We start from the raw sequence: 18,282 nt of genomic DNA, 5'->3' as shown, positions 1-18,282 counted from the left end.
AACTAGCGCAATGCCCACAGCGTGTCCTAATGAAACCTGGTGTTTCACCACTTCCGTGAGTAAGAGCGTGGGCGCTGCTCCACCAGGTCCCGGTAAATGAGGGCTTGTCCTGCACTGGCCTGGACCTATACAGTCCCTCCTCTCTTCTCGGGGGGGAATGAGTCAGCGGCCCCATGCTGACCTGGTCTGCCACTGCCGTTGAAAATCACTCCCTGGAACTCTAGGACGTAAAGGGGCACACACCATTTCCAATAATCCAGACAACAGCCCCCAGCGCTTAATGTGTGGTGAGATCATTCACTGCCGTTTTGGAGTTTTCAACTTCTGCTGCGCTGCCAGCAAACGTCACCAGCAAACTTGTGAGTGCCTGAGCCAGTCAGACCAGAGACTGCATGAAGGGGAAAACCACCCAAACATACCCCTTTAACTCTGCAGCATTACTACACTCTGATTGGCTGAGACACCGCAACTTCCTTCGTGTGCTCTATAATCAAAGAACAATTTTACAGTGCCACAATTCCTTTTTCATGAGGAAAAAGTTCGCCCGCAATCTTTAACCATCAGGGTTCTTTTATATTTAACAATTGAACTGTTACATGTATTTCATGCACAAGCTTCCACAATGGTCCGCCAAATGCACAAAATGCTGAGGAGAAAGCAAACATTTTATGAAAATTGCATTAAGACATCAAGATTACGTTTCATCTTGCTTCAGACTCTTTAAAATCACACCGAAGAACCCAGCAGGTATAAACATGCCATAGACTGTATATTCTGAACATTTTGTCTGAACTTTTCCCAGAATAAAACAGCAATGCTTCAATTTTGTACAGCAAGCAGGAAAACTTTTTTAAGTCTCTGGTTTCAGCACTATTAATGTAACAAGCATTTTGTTAATGAGATAAATGTGACACTCTTAATCTAATCACACACAGACACCCCCCTTCCTGCTTAGCCAATAATCTACCACTAATGCTTCACAGCACTTCAGGAAATTTAAAAAAAACCCACACACTAAAAACTGCCACTTTCTCAAACAAAGCCATACAGAAGTCTTTTAATTTTAGAGCAATATACTCAATATTGGCTGACTGATGAAAGGATGGTCTTGTGCTTCATAAAACGGCCTGGAACTCAGGATATCTGGGTTCCACTTTGGGCTTTTGCAGGATTTGCCAGTACCATGGGAGAACCTCTGTCCCTGTGGGCCTTCCACCTCTAGCTCTATGTTTCTAGTGCCTTCCTTGTGCGTTATCTTGTCTCTGGGCCACCTCCCAGGAGTATCCTCCACCCTGCCAATGCATTCTTCTCCTTCCCCCTTTTTATAAGTGCCTCCCTCTTCTCTTTTAATTAAAGAGGGTGTTTGAGGACCCTGCTGCATAGGCCATTTGTGGCAAGCCAAATTAAAAGAAACAAACAAAAATAATAAAAAAAGCCCCAACAAATGCTTGTAACCTGCATATAATAAACAATAGCTACAAGAACACAAGAGACGTTTCCTTGGCTGGGATGCTTTGGGATGCTTGTATGTGGCAGGTCGTACAAAGAAGGTGGGTACTGGGCACTTGTCAGTTCCCCATTTGGGTTCTTTATCTAAGTCTTATCAAAACAGCCAGATGAGCCAAGTGTTCCACAATAAATAAGACACATGTAAACAAACCTACCTGCCCTGCACCTTCCAGGAGTGATCAGGGGTACTGATTCCTAGTTCTGAGAGACAGAGCTTGGCTGGAAGCATCAGGGACCAACCTAATACCTCACCACTTCTGAGGGAAGTTCCAGATCCTCCTATTCATGAAAGACCAGCCTCAGGGGCTAAAATCAAAGTCTGCACCATGATGTCCTGACTGCTTCCCTGAGACCACTTCCCTCATCAGTAATAGCATTGTCTGTCCCAGGAAATCCTGGTACAGGCAGATATGGGTTCCCGTTACAATTCTTAAAGGGCTGGTATGCTCTATTACAAAGTGAGAGGAGAATCAGCCCAGCTGGATCCAGAAAGGCTTAAAACATAAGAATGGCCATACTGGGTCAGACCATTGGTCCATCTAGCCCAGCATCCTGTCTTCCGACAGTGGCCGATTCCAGGTACCCCAGAGGGAATTCACAGAACAGTGCAAATATTGAGTGATCCATCCCCTGTCATCCACTCCCAGCTTCTGGCAGGTAGAGGCGTAGGGACACCCAGAGCATGGGGTTGCATCCCTGGCCATCTTGGCTAATAGCCATTGATAGACCTGTCCTTCATAGAGGTGTCTAATTCTGTTTTAACCAAGTTTTAGCTTTGGCCTTCACAACATCCTCTGGCAACCAGTTCCAACGTGGATTATATGTGGTATGAATAAATACATCGTTTTGTCCTGCTGCCTATTCCTTTCCATTGGGTGACCGCCTGGTTCTTGTGTTATGTGTTATGTTATGTGTTATGTAAATAACACTTCCTTGTTCACTGTCTCCCCCAGCCCATTCATGATTTTACAGACTTCCATCATATCCCTGCTTAGTCGTCTCTCTTCCAAGCTAGACAGTCCCAGTCTTTTTAATCTCTCGAATGGAAGCTGTTCCACGCCCCTAATCATTTTGCTGCCCTTCTCTGTACCTTTTCCATTTCTAATATAGCTTTCTGAGATGGGGCAACCAGAAATGCATGCAGTATTCAAGATATGGGAGGACCCTGCATTTACACAGTGGCACGATGATATTTACTGACTTATTTTCTATCCCTTTCCTAATGGTTCCCAACATTATGTTACCTTTTTTGACTCCCGCTGTGCATTGTGTGGATGTTTTCAGAGAACTCTCCACAATAACGCCAAGATCTCTTTATGACCAAGACAGCTAATTTTGACCCCATCATTTTGTACGTATAGTTGGGATTATGCTTTTCAATGCGCATTACTTTGCATTTATCAACCCTGAATTTCATCTGCTATTTCCTTGCTCAGTCACGCAATTTTCTGAGATCCCTTTTTAACTCATCACAGTCTGCTTTGCACTTGACTATCTTGAGTAATTTTTGTATCATCTGCACATTCTGCCACTTAACTCTTTATCCGTTTTTCCAGATCATTTATAAATATGTTGAACAGCATTGGGCCCACTACAGATCCCTTGGAGATACCACTATTTACCTGTCTCCATTCTGAAAACTGACCATTTATTTCTATTCTTTTTCTGTCTTTAACCACAAAAAGAACAGGAGTACTTGTGGCACTTGTGAGGATACTTAACATGGGGATATAGAGTCAGTATGTGTGATATTGCTTACAGACAGCCCCCCAACCTGAAGCAAATACTCTCAAGCAACCACACACCACACAACAAAACGCTAAGCCAGGAACCTATCCTTGCAACAAAGCTCGATGCCAACTGTGACCACATATCTATTCAAGGGACCCCATCATAGGGCCTAATCACATGCCACGCCATCAGGGGCTCTTGTGGCACCTTACAGACTAACCAATTTATTTGAGCATAAGCTTTCGTGAGCTACAGCTCACTTCATCGGATGCATACTGTGGAAAATACAGAAGATGTTTTTATACACACAGACCAAGAAAAAATGGGTGTTTATCATTACAAAAGGTTTTCTCTCCCCCCACCCCACTCTCCTGCTGGTAATAGCTTATCTAAAATGATCACTCTCCTTACAATGTGTATGATAATCAAGGTGGGCCATTTCCAGCACAAATCCAGGTTTTCTCCCCCCCCGCCCCCCAACAAAACCTTTTGTAGTGATAAACACCCATTTTTTCATGATTTGTGTGTATAAAAACAAACATCTTCTGTATTTTCCACAGTATGCATCCGATGAAGTGAGCTGTAGCTCACGAAAGCTTATGCTCAAATAAATTGGTTAGTCTCTAAGGTGCCACAAGTACTCCTTTTCTTTTTGCGAATACAGATTAACATGGCTGTTACTCTGAAACCGTCATCAGGGGCTTGTTCACCTGCACATCTACCAATGTGATATATGCCCTCATGTGCCAGCAATGTCTCTCTGTCATGTACATTGGCCAAACCGGACAGTCTCTACGCAAAAGAATAAATGGACACAAATCTGACTTCAGGAATCATAACATTCAAAAACCGGTAGGAGAACACTTCAATCTCTCTGGCCAATCAGTATAAGATTTAAGGATGGCAATTTTGCAACAGAAAAGCTTCAAAAACAGACTCCAACGAGAAACTGCTGAGCTTGAATTAATATGCAAACTAGGTACCATTAACTTGGGTTTGAATAGAGACTGGGCGTGGCTGGTCATTACACATATTGAATCTATTTCCCCATTTTAAGTATCCTCACACCTTCTTGTCAACTGTCTAAATGGTCCATCTTCAATATCGCTACAAAAGTTTTTTTCTCCTGCTGATAATAGCTCATCTTAATTAATTAGCCTCTTACAGTTGGTATGGCTAGTTCCACCTTTTCATGTTCTCTGTATCTATATATCTATCTTCTTACTATATGTTCCATTCTATGCATCCGATGAAGTGGGCTACAGCCCACAAAAGCTTATGCTCAAATAAATGTGTTAGTCTCTAAGGTGCCACAAGTCCTCCTGTTCTTTTTGCGGATACAGACTAACACGGCTGCTACTCTGAAACCTGTCTTTAACCAGTTACTGATCCATAAGAGGGACTTTCCTCTTATCCTATGACGGCTTGCTTAGCTTCAGAGCCCTTGGCGAGGGATCTTGTCAAAGGCTTTCTGAAACTCTAAGTACACTATACCCACTGGCTCACCCTTGTCCGCATGATTGTTGATCCCCTCAAAGTATTCGAACAGATTGGTGAGGCATGATTTCCCTTTAGAAAAGCTATGCTGACCCTTGCCCAACAAATCATCTTCATTTGTATGTCTGATAATTCTGTTCTTTACTATAGTTTCAACCAATTTGCCCGGTGCTTAAGTTAGGCTCACCAGCCTGTAACTGCCAAGATCACCTCTGGAGTTTTTAAAAAAAAAAAATTGGCATCACATAAGCTATTCCAGCCATCTGATGCAGAAGCTGATTTAATCTTGTTGTTCTGCAATTTCACATTTGAGTTCCTTCAGAACGCTTGGGTGATACCATCTGGCCCTGGTGACTTATTACTGTTTAATTTATCAATTGGTTCGAAAACCTCCTCTACTGACACCTCATTCTGAATGGCTCAAGTGTGGGAATCACCCTCACATCCTGCGCAATGAAGACCAATGCAAAGAATTCATTTAGCTTCTCTTCAATGGCCTCGTCTTGAGGGCTTCTTTAGCACCTTGATTGCTTACATTCCACTTAAACAATGTCTGTCAAAGTTGGTAATTTACACACATGAAATATCTATTTGCAATTATTCACAACACAATCATATCATTTAAGGGAGAGAGTGTAAAACAGTTAGCAAAATCATGCTGACCGATGTTGTCTCATTGTTTGTTCGTACTCCCCTGTTGGTCTGTCTGTATATATCTGTTGTCTCATCTTATACTTAGATTGGAAGCTCTCTGTAGATCTCTCTTTTTGCTCTATGTTTGTACCGTGATTAGCACAATGGAGTCCTGCTCCATGACTGGGGCTGGTAGGTGCTCCGGTAATACACATAATGAATAATTATAATAAAAACATGCTAACGTGTGTGAAGGGAGGTCCAGGGGAATTCACACATTTATAGTCCCCTAGTAAAGAACTGGTGATTGGCTGAGGGGAGGGGTGCTGTTTACTCAGATGGCAAGTGACGGTTACTGCTGCAAACAGGAAAACTCCCGTGTTTGGAATTTTTTGTATTATTTATAGGTGAATTCAATCAACCTACAGCCACCAAACAAAACTGCTCCCTATGGTGAAAGCATGCTTTCCCTGTATTAGCATGACAGTGTCCGTTTCGAGCTACAGTATGAAAGCTGGTTCCGTATCATCTCTGCCCAATCTGTCGGAAAAAACAGAACACATATTGCAAAATAACATATCTGAACCCCGACATTTCAGAGAGAAAACTGCTGTTAGCAAACAGAACCAGAACTCTATCACCCCAGTTTCAGGAGAAATCATATTAAAAACACTTCTGAACGGCTCACCCAAAATTTAAATGTAGACTCAGGTAGATGAAAGAAAAATATTTTGAGTGCGTTGATGTAAAGTACTGTTACTGAAATTTGATTAAAGGATCTAATAATTTAAGACCCAATGAAAGGTAATTAAAATTAAATTAAACTGGAATGGGTAAGGGAGGCTAAAAATCCTAAAATAATTTGAAATATTGTCATGATTTCTTTTTTAGTTCACCATAGACTTTTTAATTTAATCATTCTCTGGGGCTTTGGGCCTGAGTGGCAAAGATATTTAGGTGCCTTATGATGCAGAGAGGTGCTCACTGAGATTGTCAAAAATGTCTAAGTGGGTTAGGCACTTAACTCCCATTGTCTTTCTGTAGGTATTCGGTTCCTCACCTGCTGGAAAATCTCAATAGGCACCTGTCTGCATCATTAGGCACCTAAATACCTTTTTCAATCTGGCCCAATAGCTAGCACTACAGAATAAAAGAAAACAGAAACAAAACTAGCTGCAAAAGTGAAAGTGACCAGCCTCTTTCATTGGCTAATCAGAACCAACTTTGTTTAGCAGAAATATAAATACAAATATCACTAGCAATGAGAGACTGGCAAGGAACAGTTTCAAAACTTTATGGCAATGAACTGAATGCCAGTGAATTGTTCAATTAGCTGAATTCCCCCTGCATGGCTTTCAGCATGCATATATTATAACTGCCAAGGTAAGCAAACGCCCCATTATTAACATTCCAACCTTTGAAAAAGACTCTTCCCTTTAGGAACGTTCTTTGATTTGCTTCCCAAGCCTACCCTGGAGGCCTTTTTATTTTAACCACCAATCTGTGTAACACTTAACATGTCCTACAGCATTTCCTTTTGGTAGAAGAGTCAATTCACAAGTGTCAGCTGGAAGGTCTTAACATAAAGAATGAAAGGTAGTGGGTAATTTCTCAGATATAAATTATACGTTTAAGATCACAGACACACTTACACAGAATAAAAGGAAAGACCTCTTCTTTCTTTGTTTTATTAGCAGGTCGTAACTGTAGCTCAAGAAAGAGGCAATCAACCTGCTCCGCCTCTCAAGTTACGCCTGTTGAAGAATTTACCGATCAGGAGGCTGTCTGGGATGGATGATTGTTAGTATTATAGTGGCACTCAAAGGTTCCAGTCAGGATTAGGGCCCTATTGTGCTAGGTGCCAAATATACATGTAGACATGGCCATTGCCCCAAAGAGTCTAATTTGGATACATCACCAACTGCTGTGGAAGCCAAAGGAGTCTCTTCTTCTTCTTGAGCATCAGAAAAGGACACAATCCCTCCTGAAGCAATGTGTTAAGGGAAGGCCTTCCCACTGTGGCGTTTCTTTGATTCTAGAATGTAAGCATCTCCTGCTGTTCCCTGGGCATCTCTAGATCTAGGTGTTTGAGGACACAGAAATCCCTATTTGAAGTTCAACTAAAGATGGAAAAAAAAATAGCTTCCAAAAGAGGGCTGTGTTAGGAATTCCCCCAAGTGTAAAAATTCCTCATTGGAGGCTGATGTTCTTTCAGGTCTGACCCATTAATCCAAACCAATTACTAGTAATAGTACTTAGCTCTTAGGTAGCACTTTTCAGCAGCAGATCTCAAAGTGCTCTGCAAAGGAGATCAATAGCACTATCTCCACTTTACAGAAGGGGAAGGGACATGCCCAAGGTCACCAAGCAGGCTACTGGCAGAGCTGAGACTAGCCCCGCCCCCCATGTCTCCTTAGTCCCAGTCCAGTGCTCTGTTCGCTAAGCTACAGGAACTGAGAGCAGCTGTCCTGAAGCCAGTGGCATAGCTGGGGACTGAACCCATATATCCTGAGTCCCAGTCCAGTGCCTTAACCATAAGATTTCTGGATCAGACAGAGCAGGGACTATAGCCTGGGTCTCCCACTTCCCATGCCAGTGCCCTAACCACCAAGCTATCGAGTGTGACAGTCATTGTCCCAAAACCATTCTGACCTATTCTAGACCCGATGCAAATGAGCCATACACTCACGACAGCACAAATATATTGGTTAATCGTTACAGGAAACATGCTTACATCATATGCACGCTTTAGCACATGAAAAATTCAGCCCGGTAAAAGGACTGTAAGACATTCATGGCTGAAGAAATACTTTTGCACTTTATAATTTTACAAAGGTTTCTCTTTAAGAATCATCCTCAGCAGTTGACCCGTATTCCCTCAGCACACATCTGTTATCTTAGGTACAATGTCATCAAACCTTCTCGTTCCGAAACAATTAGTGGCAGTCCCTTGTAAGAAAGGCACGAACCACTGATACTCGTAAAACAATTTAATATCAAACATGACAGAGCCAGCACAATCGCTTGATTCAGTCCACCATGTACAAGGCTGTAAGGAAGACACAAGCACAGCTTTTTATAGTTGCAAATTTGCGCGGTTATGTGAAGCTGTACACCAAGTCGCAACACCACTCACTCGCGGGGTCACCACACCAACTGAAATTTGGCCCGGCCCCTCCTCCATCATGCTTGCCTTCAAAAACCCATCAGGACCCACAGCGTCTCTTCTGTACGGCTGTCCTGCTTTGGAAGGCATACTGCATGCTACACCAAAACTAGCCCTTTAACCAACTACGACTGCAACCTTTCAACCAGAAATCTTAGAGCCTTACTCACGTAGGAGACTGGAGTGTAAGTTTGAGCTCAGAGCACTTGCAGCTTGACTTGGTAGCTCTGGGGGCATCACAGGTATGATACATTCATTCAGAAGGGAAGACAGCCTGCCTCACCCTGTACGTCACCTCTCCGCCAGCAGTAGGTTAAAACTTGGACTGAGAAAGTATTCGTGGCTGAGGAAGAACCCATTCTACAAGGATGTTTTGGAATCAGGCACTTTGCCCTCTACAATGTGTAGAAATATCATAGATCAAAATGTCCTCAACTCATATGATGATTAAGCTACAGTACTTCTGTAGGGCTAGCACATACAAGTAGTCCAGAATCCAAGAGGACCATAATCACCAGCAATAATATACTGTAGTTTAGAACACAGACTTCCAAGGTTTAGGTCAGGCGTACTGAGACCAGTGCAGAAGTACAAAAACATCCGTCTGTTTGGCCACGTGTTATGGGTGGGAGTAAGAGGAGGCATTGCCTGTTAATGACAGTTTAGCAGGGTACAGCTTTGCTCTGCTAGTTTAATTATTGCAGTCACCTTATTAGAAGATAGCTGATATTGCTTTGAAAATTCCCAAATGACAGACTAATTCGGACTGCTAACTTTCGTATATTAATGTAAGAGTTCTTCTGCAGATGGGCTGGTGCTGTCCACCCTTCACTACATCAGTTGTGTTCTAAAATGTCAAAATCACAAGGGCTATATAGTTACGTGTGTTTAAGTAAGGTGTTCAACAGCTCAAAGACCACAAGCTGCCTGTGTATGAAAGATACAACTATCTCTGTATTTATCTATCTTTATAGGGAGACATAGCAAAAGATACATAGATATATGGCGAGACATAAAAAGTTGAATTTGATTGCAAGTTTCTTTCAGGTAATCTTTCTAGTATCTCTCGAGCTGAACCTCCTCTAAACCCCCTGAGGAATACCTCTTTAATCTCTGTGTTGTCACACTGGAAATATGCGAATTATTTGCAAGGATTTGTAAGTGGTTCGGGACTGCCTTTGCAGAACAGCAGCAAATCTTCAAAGCAGGGTAAATACAAATTCTGAGCTTCACACAAGATAAGATGAACACAAAGGGCAGGGCAGTTCTCACAGAGGGCAGTACAGCAAACAGGCACCTGTTGTAAGAAGCAAATTATAACCTCACCTGTCTAATCCCTAAACGGTATGCAAGGATGCGGTCCACAGCATCCGGGTTCATTTGAGTCCACTGCAGGCTGTAGGAGTAAACACGGGGTCTGTTCTGCCAGAGGGGACTGTAGGTGTCGTAGTAGAACTCGGGGGCATAGGCTTTGCCTGCAGAATACACACATACAAAAACACGGAATGATAAAACAGTTCTCAAAATAATGCTTCCATTTTTCAACTGCAATTTTTATTCAGCTGCTACAGCACCATTTTGTGAAGGGCCCTTTTGCTACATGGCTTCAAAAAGCACATCTCAAGTCTATCTTTACACTTCTCACCCCTTGAGAAAAAATGGACTAAGATTGTTCATTTCTCCTTTGTTATTAAAAATAATTCTCAAGTGTCATTTTTGGTCCAGGAGAAAATTGGTCTGCTAAATAAAAAAATCTTCTACAAAGAGGTCTTGCATGGCTAAAGTGACTGACATTGGATATTCAGACTATTATGCCTCCAGATCAGGGGTGGGCAAACTTTTTGGCCTGAGGGCCACATTGGGGAATAGAAATTGTATGGCGGGCCATGAATGCTCACAGAATTTGGGGTTGGGGTGAAGGAGGGGGTGCAGGCTCTGGCGTGGGGCTGGGGATGAGGAGTTTGGGGTGTAGGAGGGTGCTCTGTGCTGGGATCGAGGAGTTCGGAGAGGGATCAGAGTTGGGGCAGGGGTGCGGCAAGGGGTTCAGGTTCCGGCTGGAGGTGCAGGCTCTGGGGTGGGGCTGCGGATGAGAGGTTTGGGGTGCAGGAGGATGCTCTGTGCTGGGATTGAGGGGTTCAGAGAGTGGGAAGGGGATCAGGGCTGGGGTAGGGGTTGGGGCATGGGGAGAGGCTCAGGGGTGCAGGCTCCAAGCGGCGCTTACCTCAAGTGGCTCCTGGAAGCAGTAGCATGTCCCTTCTCCAGCTCCTACGGGTGGAGTGGCCCCCAACCCTTGGAGCGGGGCCATGCTGTGGCTTCCAGGAGCCGTGTGGTAAGGCTCCCCGACCCGGGGCCCCAGCTGGAGTGCCGGAGCGGGCCCTAGCCGTGTGGTGCAGCCCCCTGACCCAACATCCCAGTGGGAGCTCATGGGCCAGCTTAAAACGGCCCGCAGGCCGTAGTTTGCCCACCCCTGCTCCAGATTCTCTGTCAGAGCAAATACATTAACTCCAGCTACCACACACAACAATCCATTCCAAATGACATCATGTACCCTGATCTGGAAATACAATACCTCCGCTCCATACTTCAGTCCTAGTCCCAGAAACGTATGGTTATATCCACAGTACATTATTTAGATACATACGCAGATATTGCACAATAAACACAGAGTTGGACGTGGCATTTTGAAATGCACTGTGATATACCAACAGTTTACCATAGTGTATGAATTTTTGTTCCTTAAATTAGGAAAAGCCTAATATGATTTGCTGTCCATCTGATGAAATGATATCTGAGCTCTTATTAGGATGCAATCGCCTTAGGGTATTTCTTGACTCAAACACAGAAATGCCATTAACATCTTTACATGCAACTTATTTTCTCAGTGAAGGAGGAGATGCTTTGCTTACAATTAGAACTGGTTGGAGAAACTTGGAGAGAACCATAATTCTGTTGGAATATACATGTCTGCTGAAACTGAAATGCTTTGAAAAATCAGATCAATTTTGCTCGAATGTCATTTCAGACGAACACCTGCCTCCCAAAAGTCTGACAAAGTCAAAATCCGACGTTTCAGCATTTTCATAATGAAAAATTTCAATTTTTCTTTTTGAAAAGGGTGTAGATTCTCCATTACTGGCAATTTTTTAAATCAAGATTTGATTTCTAAAAAAGATATGCCCTAGTTCAACCAGGAGTTATTTCAGGGAAGTTCGGTGGCCTGCATTGTCCAGAAGGTCAGGCTACATGACCACAGTGGTCTCTGTGGGTCTTGGAATCTGCAAATTGATTTTTTGGTCTTGATTGTTCTGATTTTGTATTATAAAATAATACATTTAAAAAAGTCAAAATCAAAACAAAACAGTTTGATTTTTATAGAAGCACCTTTTTTGATTGACAAAAATTGACTGATTTTTTAATGTTCCTTTATGGAGAATTTGAAAATTTACAATTTTCATTCCAATTAGGAATGAAGTCAAATTTTGAAATCTCAAAATACTTCATGAAATGGAACCTCTATCCTCTGCACAGCTCTGCCTACAATGTCAGCATTAGTATAGTTCTCAGACAAACAGAAATTGGTTGTGTTGGAATGAGAGTTGTGACTCTTAAAACAACATTTCATTTTTATCAAAAGAAACATTAAACAGCCAAAAAGTTTTAAGTTCAGGTAAAATTTGAAAAATAAACCCCTTCAAGTTTAACAAAGTTTTTGTCCAGGAATTTCCTCAAGTATTTAAGAAACTTTACAAAATGTTCCGAGACAGATTGCTAAACCATATAGTCTATGAAAGATTGAATGCGTTTGCATGTCATGAAATATTAGTGTAGTGTAAACAACTGCAACTCTCATTGTGTGGATTAAAATCTCCACTGGAGCCTGTGCTCAGAGGATGTAAGGGACCTTCATGGGATTAGGTACTCCAAAACAGTCCATGAGAATTATTAGTCTTGGTGATCTGGTGCTCTTAGAAACCCTGTTCTAGGCCAGACCTTTCCAGGCCTTGTTTCCTGCTTCTGTCATCCTGATCTCCCTTCTTCTGTGTCCAAACCCACCGACATGTCAATGTTTGCAGACTGCGGCTGTGCACATTATAACATTCATATCAGATTTCACAGAGATTATAATGTGTTTTCAAAACACTCTTTAATGTCACCTTTGTCTAATTACCCACAAACATTATGAAAATTAAATGAAGTTGTAATCTGGTAGAAGACCACAGGTGAAATCCTAGCCCTACTGAAGTCAATGCATGTTTTACCATTGATTTTAATGGGACGAAGACTTCACTCAACATGGGCGACATTTCAGGCAGATTGGCTTGATTTTGGCCCGCCTGGGGAAGGGGAGGATCAAGACTAAGTTCGCAACTGGAAATGAGTCGCAACTTAAATTATACAGAGAGAACTTCTAGCACTAATCGTGTGTAGTACAGCTAGCAACCTGTCCAAGCTAGTCTGCGGCTCAAGTCAGCCTGAAGGAGATAGCCAGGGTGGGTAGGTTTTAGACATCTTGGTCTCTGAACCCAGCATAACCAAATGGAGTTTGAGGGTCAGGCATTTTCAGAGTGTGTCAATGGATTAAGTAGTATGAAGGACTGAAGGAACTACAATACTGTGAAGGTATAATGCACTGGCCAAGCATGTACGGACATGTCTCCCTCTAGTAGCTGTCCCCTGCAAAGATGGTATACAGCTTATGACTATAGCACAGCTGAAGGCGCTCTCCTTTCACTCTAGTGTTAGGGTCTTTGGCTTCATTACCACTCATAACCATAGTGCCCATCTATACAAACGGCCATCATTGCTTCGGAGAGCCAGTAAGGTAGGGAAAAGTGAAAAAGGGAAATGAAATGGGAGATGAAAAAATATAACGAGAAAAGACAAAATCCTTTGGCCCAAACTACACTACACAAAACACGTAACCCTGATATTTATTTCAGCAATAACGATGAAGGCCCATGGCATTTCCTGAGGATTAATGACCCCCTGATGTGAAAGTGAGAGCTAGGAACCGCAGTCAGTTCCCAGGGAAAGCTCCTAGGCTGCGGACATTATTGCTATCACAAGTAGTTGCTGGAGGAAAAGTTTAGAACTAACTGTATGAAAAAGTCCCATATTTTGTAATGTTCCATTCGGTTGGTGCCATGTTATGCCAGGGACAGACAAATATGTTGATGTTGCATATTGACCCTTTATTACTTGGGCTCATACTTATCTTTCAGAGGAAAAAGTCACACGGGAGTTTAAACACCTTTCCTGTGTCTACCCTTATTGAGTACAGTTTTGTTGAACACAGATAATAATCTTCCCCACACGACTGCAGATGACCATAATGGCATCTCCAGGGGCCTACAAAATGGGTACATTATCAGACTCTCGTCACAGTGTGGGTACTTGTGGAACACAGTCACCTTTTCTAATATAACGAGGACTCGTGATGAGCTGTATACTTCAAATTCCATCCTAACGCACAAGCTTTCTTTTATTAATGAAAATTTAACACCACAACTTTAAACACCTGATTTGTGAAATTTAGTAGCACCAGAAAGCTGGTTATTGTTTTGGAATTCACCAAATCTCTCTTTTTAAGATGGTTCACTTGGGCCTTGGAGATCTAAGCCCTCACTGAAATCATTTGCTTTGAGCTAGGACAGATGCATAATAAATGCAAATCTGCAGCAGTGCAATTGTGCTGCTTCCGGCAGACTGCGCTAGTCAACAAAGACCGTCCTTGGAACTATACAGAGAGTGGAGATAAATGATCCAATAACTGCAGCAATGACATTTGGCCAAATAAAGATTAAATGCCAGGATGCAGCAGTGTAAAGGAAGGAAAACAATCTAGTCTATGAAGAACTAGCTCACTGACCTGTTCTGAGGTGTTACACATAGTCACAGCCAGCCATTCCCTTGTGTTAAGAGGGGACTACTCAATCCATGCCCATATGGGCCACTGAGCCAGGAAGGGTCTGTAACCACTCATAAGTTGGAGACTCCTGGGAGGACTAGTCCCGAATCTCCCCATTTCCCTCCTGGCAATGATCTCCTCCTTGCTCTGCTGGGTCTCCTGTTGTGATGATCTCAGAATGATCACAGAAGGTCGTGCGCCTCTCCTGCTTTACCTGGATACACTCTTACATGCGCTGCAGTCTGGGGTGCACAGCCCTAGGGTATGTGGAATCCGCACTGCCAGTTGCTGGGCAACGTGAGAGGGTGTTATGGATATCAATGCATAACTGTACACTACAGAGCTAACCCAGTCCCCATTCAACGCAGTGGGCATCTTTCCATTGACTTTAATGGGAACTGTCCCAGCATGTCCCGGTGTCAGTAAGGACAATATCGTCCGATATGTATGGGGGATACAATTCTCTCTCATTTATGAGGTCCCTATTTTCTCAATCCCTTTTAAAAATTAAAACACACATTCCTTATGGAGAGCTATGGACCAGGTCATAGAATCATAGAGTATCAGGGTTGGAAGGGACCTCAGGAGGTCATCTAGTCCAACCCCCTGCTCATCAGCTGCATTCTATTACGCCAATGCCGCTGAAGATTTGGCCCCACATACTTGCCAAGTTTTATAACTGAAACCACTTTAAGTTACCTGGGCATTTAAAAGAAACGACTAACTTGATTACGTATCGAAGTGCAGAGGCAGGGAAGTGTTTTCGTATCAAACTGTAATAAAGCCGAAAAGGTTGAACATGGATTACAGTGACTAGCACACTGGAGCCTTGTCCTTGGCTGGGGTTCCCAGGTCAAAATGTCATCACTACATGTTACAGCCCCTAGTGGAACTCTCCCCCAATCATAATTAAGTACTGCAATCTACCTGGTCTGCATGTTGATTGGTCAAAACCTGGGGATACTTCATAAAAAATCAGTGCTACCATTTTCCTCTGATATTACATTTTTGTAATAAAAACAGATGTGCTTTTTGTAGCAGCAGATGCTTCTTGCATTTAGTGAACTGCCACCATAAATCGGAGAGGGTTTGGTTTTCTCTAAGCGATCCGGAAAACAACACATACAAATCACACTTCTGAACTGAGATCAAGTGTGAGAAATCTCACCCCAAAAGGTCTACGATTTGGAGGGTGAGGGAAAGTTATGGAGAGCACAGAATACAGGTTTTGCTCGTAAGAGTGATACCATATTGTGTCTGGTTCTTTCACTGATCTGTTCACTGCTCAGTGCACACCCAGAAAACACCACAATCTGAGCAAAGGGCAGGCACCAGTGCAGTGTCTGCCAGGGTGCGCTGGGTAAGCTGGATTGAACATACGGACATGATGGATAAAGGGCTTAGGTGGAAGAGAAGAGTCCATCCCAGAGAAAGTCAGATGAGGTGGGGATAGTATACTGGACTGGAAAGGGCTATTTGGGGGAACCAAGTGCTGAACTTTGCGGTTAAAATTTTAAACCTCCCCTGCCCAAAATCTCTGACCCCTTGTCCCCTAAGAAGCCCAGGTTGCCTCCCATATCTTCTGTTGCGGTTTGAAATGTGGGTCTGGCTCCTCAGACCATCAGCATCCTAGAACATGAGACTTACGGCAAGTCTTCATCGCAGCAGGGACCTGTCTCTGTTGTAAAGCAAGCACATCACTGGGACAGAAATTAGGCTGTTTATATAAACCTCCTGTCACTCCACATGGGTCAACAGAGTCATTTCTAACAGAGCAGCACAAGTCAAATATGCTTAAATGAAATGCAGCAAAGCCTGGAAAGGATTTTCCTCCTTTCCGTATATGGGAGCCTCACGTAAGCTTATGCGTCTGGGCTGTGTTCAGAGTAATACAGAATGGAAATTCTAGGGTTAGATTCTAGCAGATTGTTTATATTTTTATTCATCTGCCTACTAATCAGCACTTATATTATCTAATCGTGGCCTTTACATGTTCACAGCCTTTGATCTGCACACAGAAGTCCCACTGATGTCATAAGAGTTGCAACATGGGAATCATGACCAGCATGTGTCTCTTAGCAGTAATGTCATTATAGCGCACATTCATTGTCTCCAGCAGTGATGTTACCTACAAACAACAACCCCAGGATAACCCTGTTAACAATACAGGTTTCTTTCCCATCAATAACAGCAGAAAAGCAAGGTGAATACTTACTTTTCAGATTCTTAAAATTGAGTAACTAAACTATTGTAAAAAGAAAAGGAGTACTTGTAGCACCTTAGAGACTAACAAATATATTTGAGCATAAGCTTTCATGAGCTACAAATAAATTTGTTAGTCTCTAAGGTGCCACAAGTCCTCCTTTTCTTTTTGCGGATACAGACTAACGCGGCTGCTACTCTGAAACCTAAACTATTGTAGTGTATGCTATTTATAGCTGGGAGACATTGCTGAAATGTTATTCCAGACAATGTTTAGATGGATCAGGACATACAGGTGAATGAAAGACAGACATGGACAGATTTAAGAAGCAGGATGCGACTTTATGAATTTAACAACTGGAAAGGGACTTGCTATCCATCCACCATCTCTCACATACCAGGAATTTAACTGGATCAGCGCAGGGTTACAGGGCTTCCAACGTATAACCAATAACTCAGGGTAGACACTCATCATCTTAACTCCAGGATTCAGCTCACTTCTGAATCCTCTTCTGCCCCCCACCCTCTGCAAAGGGGGTAGAGGATGCCAAGAAGGCTCTCAGTCTGTGAAGATGTCATGGATTATAAAAACAGGAGCATTGTGATCATCTAATCTGATCTCCTGTGTAACAAAGGCTGTAGGGTTTCCCTGAATTAATTCCTGCTTGAACTAGAGCATAACCTTTTAGAAAAAAACATCCAATCTTGATTTGAAAATTTCCAGCGATGCAGAATCCATCTCAACCACTGGGAAATTGTTCTAATGGTTCATTACCCTGACTGTGAAAAGTCTGCACCTTATTAAACAGTCTAAATTTCTCTAGCTTCAACTTCGAGCCACTGGATCTTGTTATACCTTTTGTATGCTACCCTGAAGAGCCCTCTATTATTAAATTTCTATTCCGCTTGTAGGTACTTACAGACTGATTAGGCACCCTTAACCATCTATTTGTTACGCTAAATAAATTGATCTCCTTGAAGCTATCACTTTAAGGCAGTTTTCAAATCCTTTAATCATTCTCGTGGCTCTTCTCTGAACCCTCTCAAATCTATCAACATCCTTCTTGAATCGTGGACACAAAAACTCTACACAGTATTCCAGCAGTGGTTGGGCCAATGCCAAATGCAGAAGTAAAATAATCTCTCTATTCCCACTGGATATTCCCCTGTTTATACATCCAGGGATTGCACTAGCCTTTTTGGCCACAGTGTCGCACTGGGAGCTCAGGTTCAGCTAATCCCATATGACTCTCAAATCTTTTTCAGGGTCACTGGTTTTCAGGATAGAGTTCCTCATCCTGTAAGTAGAGCCTGCATTTATGACCTTACATGTGGCTGTACTGAAAGAAGCACTGTTTGCATGAGTCCAGTTTACCGAGTGTTCCAGATTGCCCTGTATCAGTGACCTGTTATCTTCATTATTTACCACGCTCCCAATTTTTATGTCATCTGTAAACTTTATCAGTAATAATGTTATGTTTTCATTTAGGTCATTGATGAAAATGTTAAATAGTGGAGGCCCGAGAGCCAGTCTCTGGAGGACCCAATAGAAACACACCCACTCAAAGGTTCCCATTTACGGTAACATTCTGAGATCTGTCCGACAGTTTTTAATCCATGTAGAATCATAGAAGGG

The 18,282-nt window shown here is 42.7% G+C and overlaps 1 protein-coding gene across 3 annotated transcripts in view; it reads right to left on the bottom strand.

Moving 5' to 3' along the window:
* Positions 1-18,282, bottom strand: part of MDGA2 (MAM domain containing glycosylphosphatidylinositol anchor 2) — a 647,298-nt gene that overhangs the window by 83,867 nt on the left and 545,149 nt on the right. For all 3 annotated transcript variants that reach the window (XM_037901392.2, XM_037901393.2, XM_043548875.1), the window contains one exon: positions 9,863-10,011. In XM_037901392.2, coding sequence (XP_037757320.1) covers positions 9,863-10,011 — 149 coding nt within the window. The remainder of the gene's footprint in view (positions 1-9,862; positions 10,012-18,282) is intronic.

Source organism: Chelonia mydas, chromosome 6 (genome assembly GCF_015237465.2).
Source record: "Chelonia mydas isolate rCheMyd1 chromosome 6, rCheMyd1.pri.v2, whole genome shotgun sequence".
NCBI lineage: Eukaryota > Metazoa > Chordata > Testudines > Cheloniidae > Chelonia > Chelonia mydas.
This window is presented reverse-complemented; position numbering and strand designations above follow the sequence as displayed.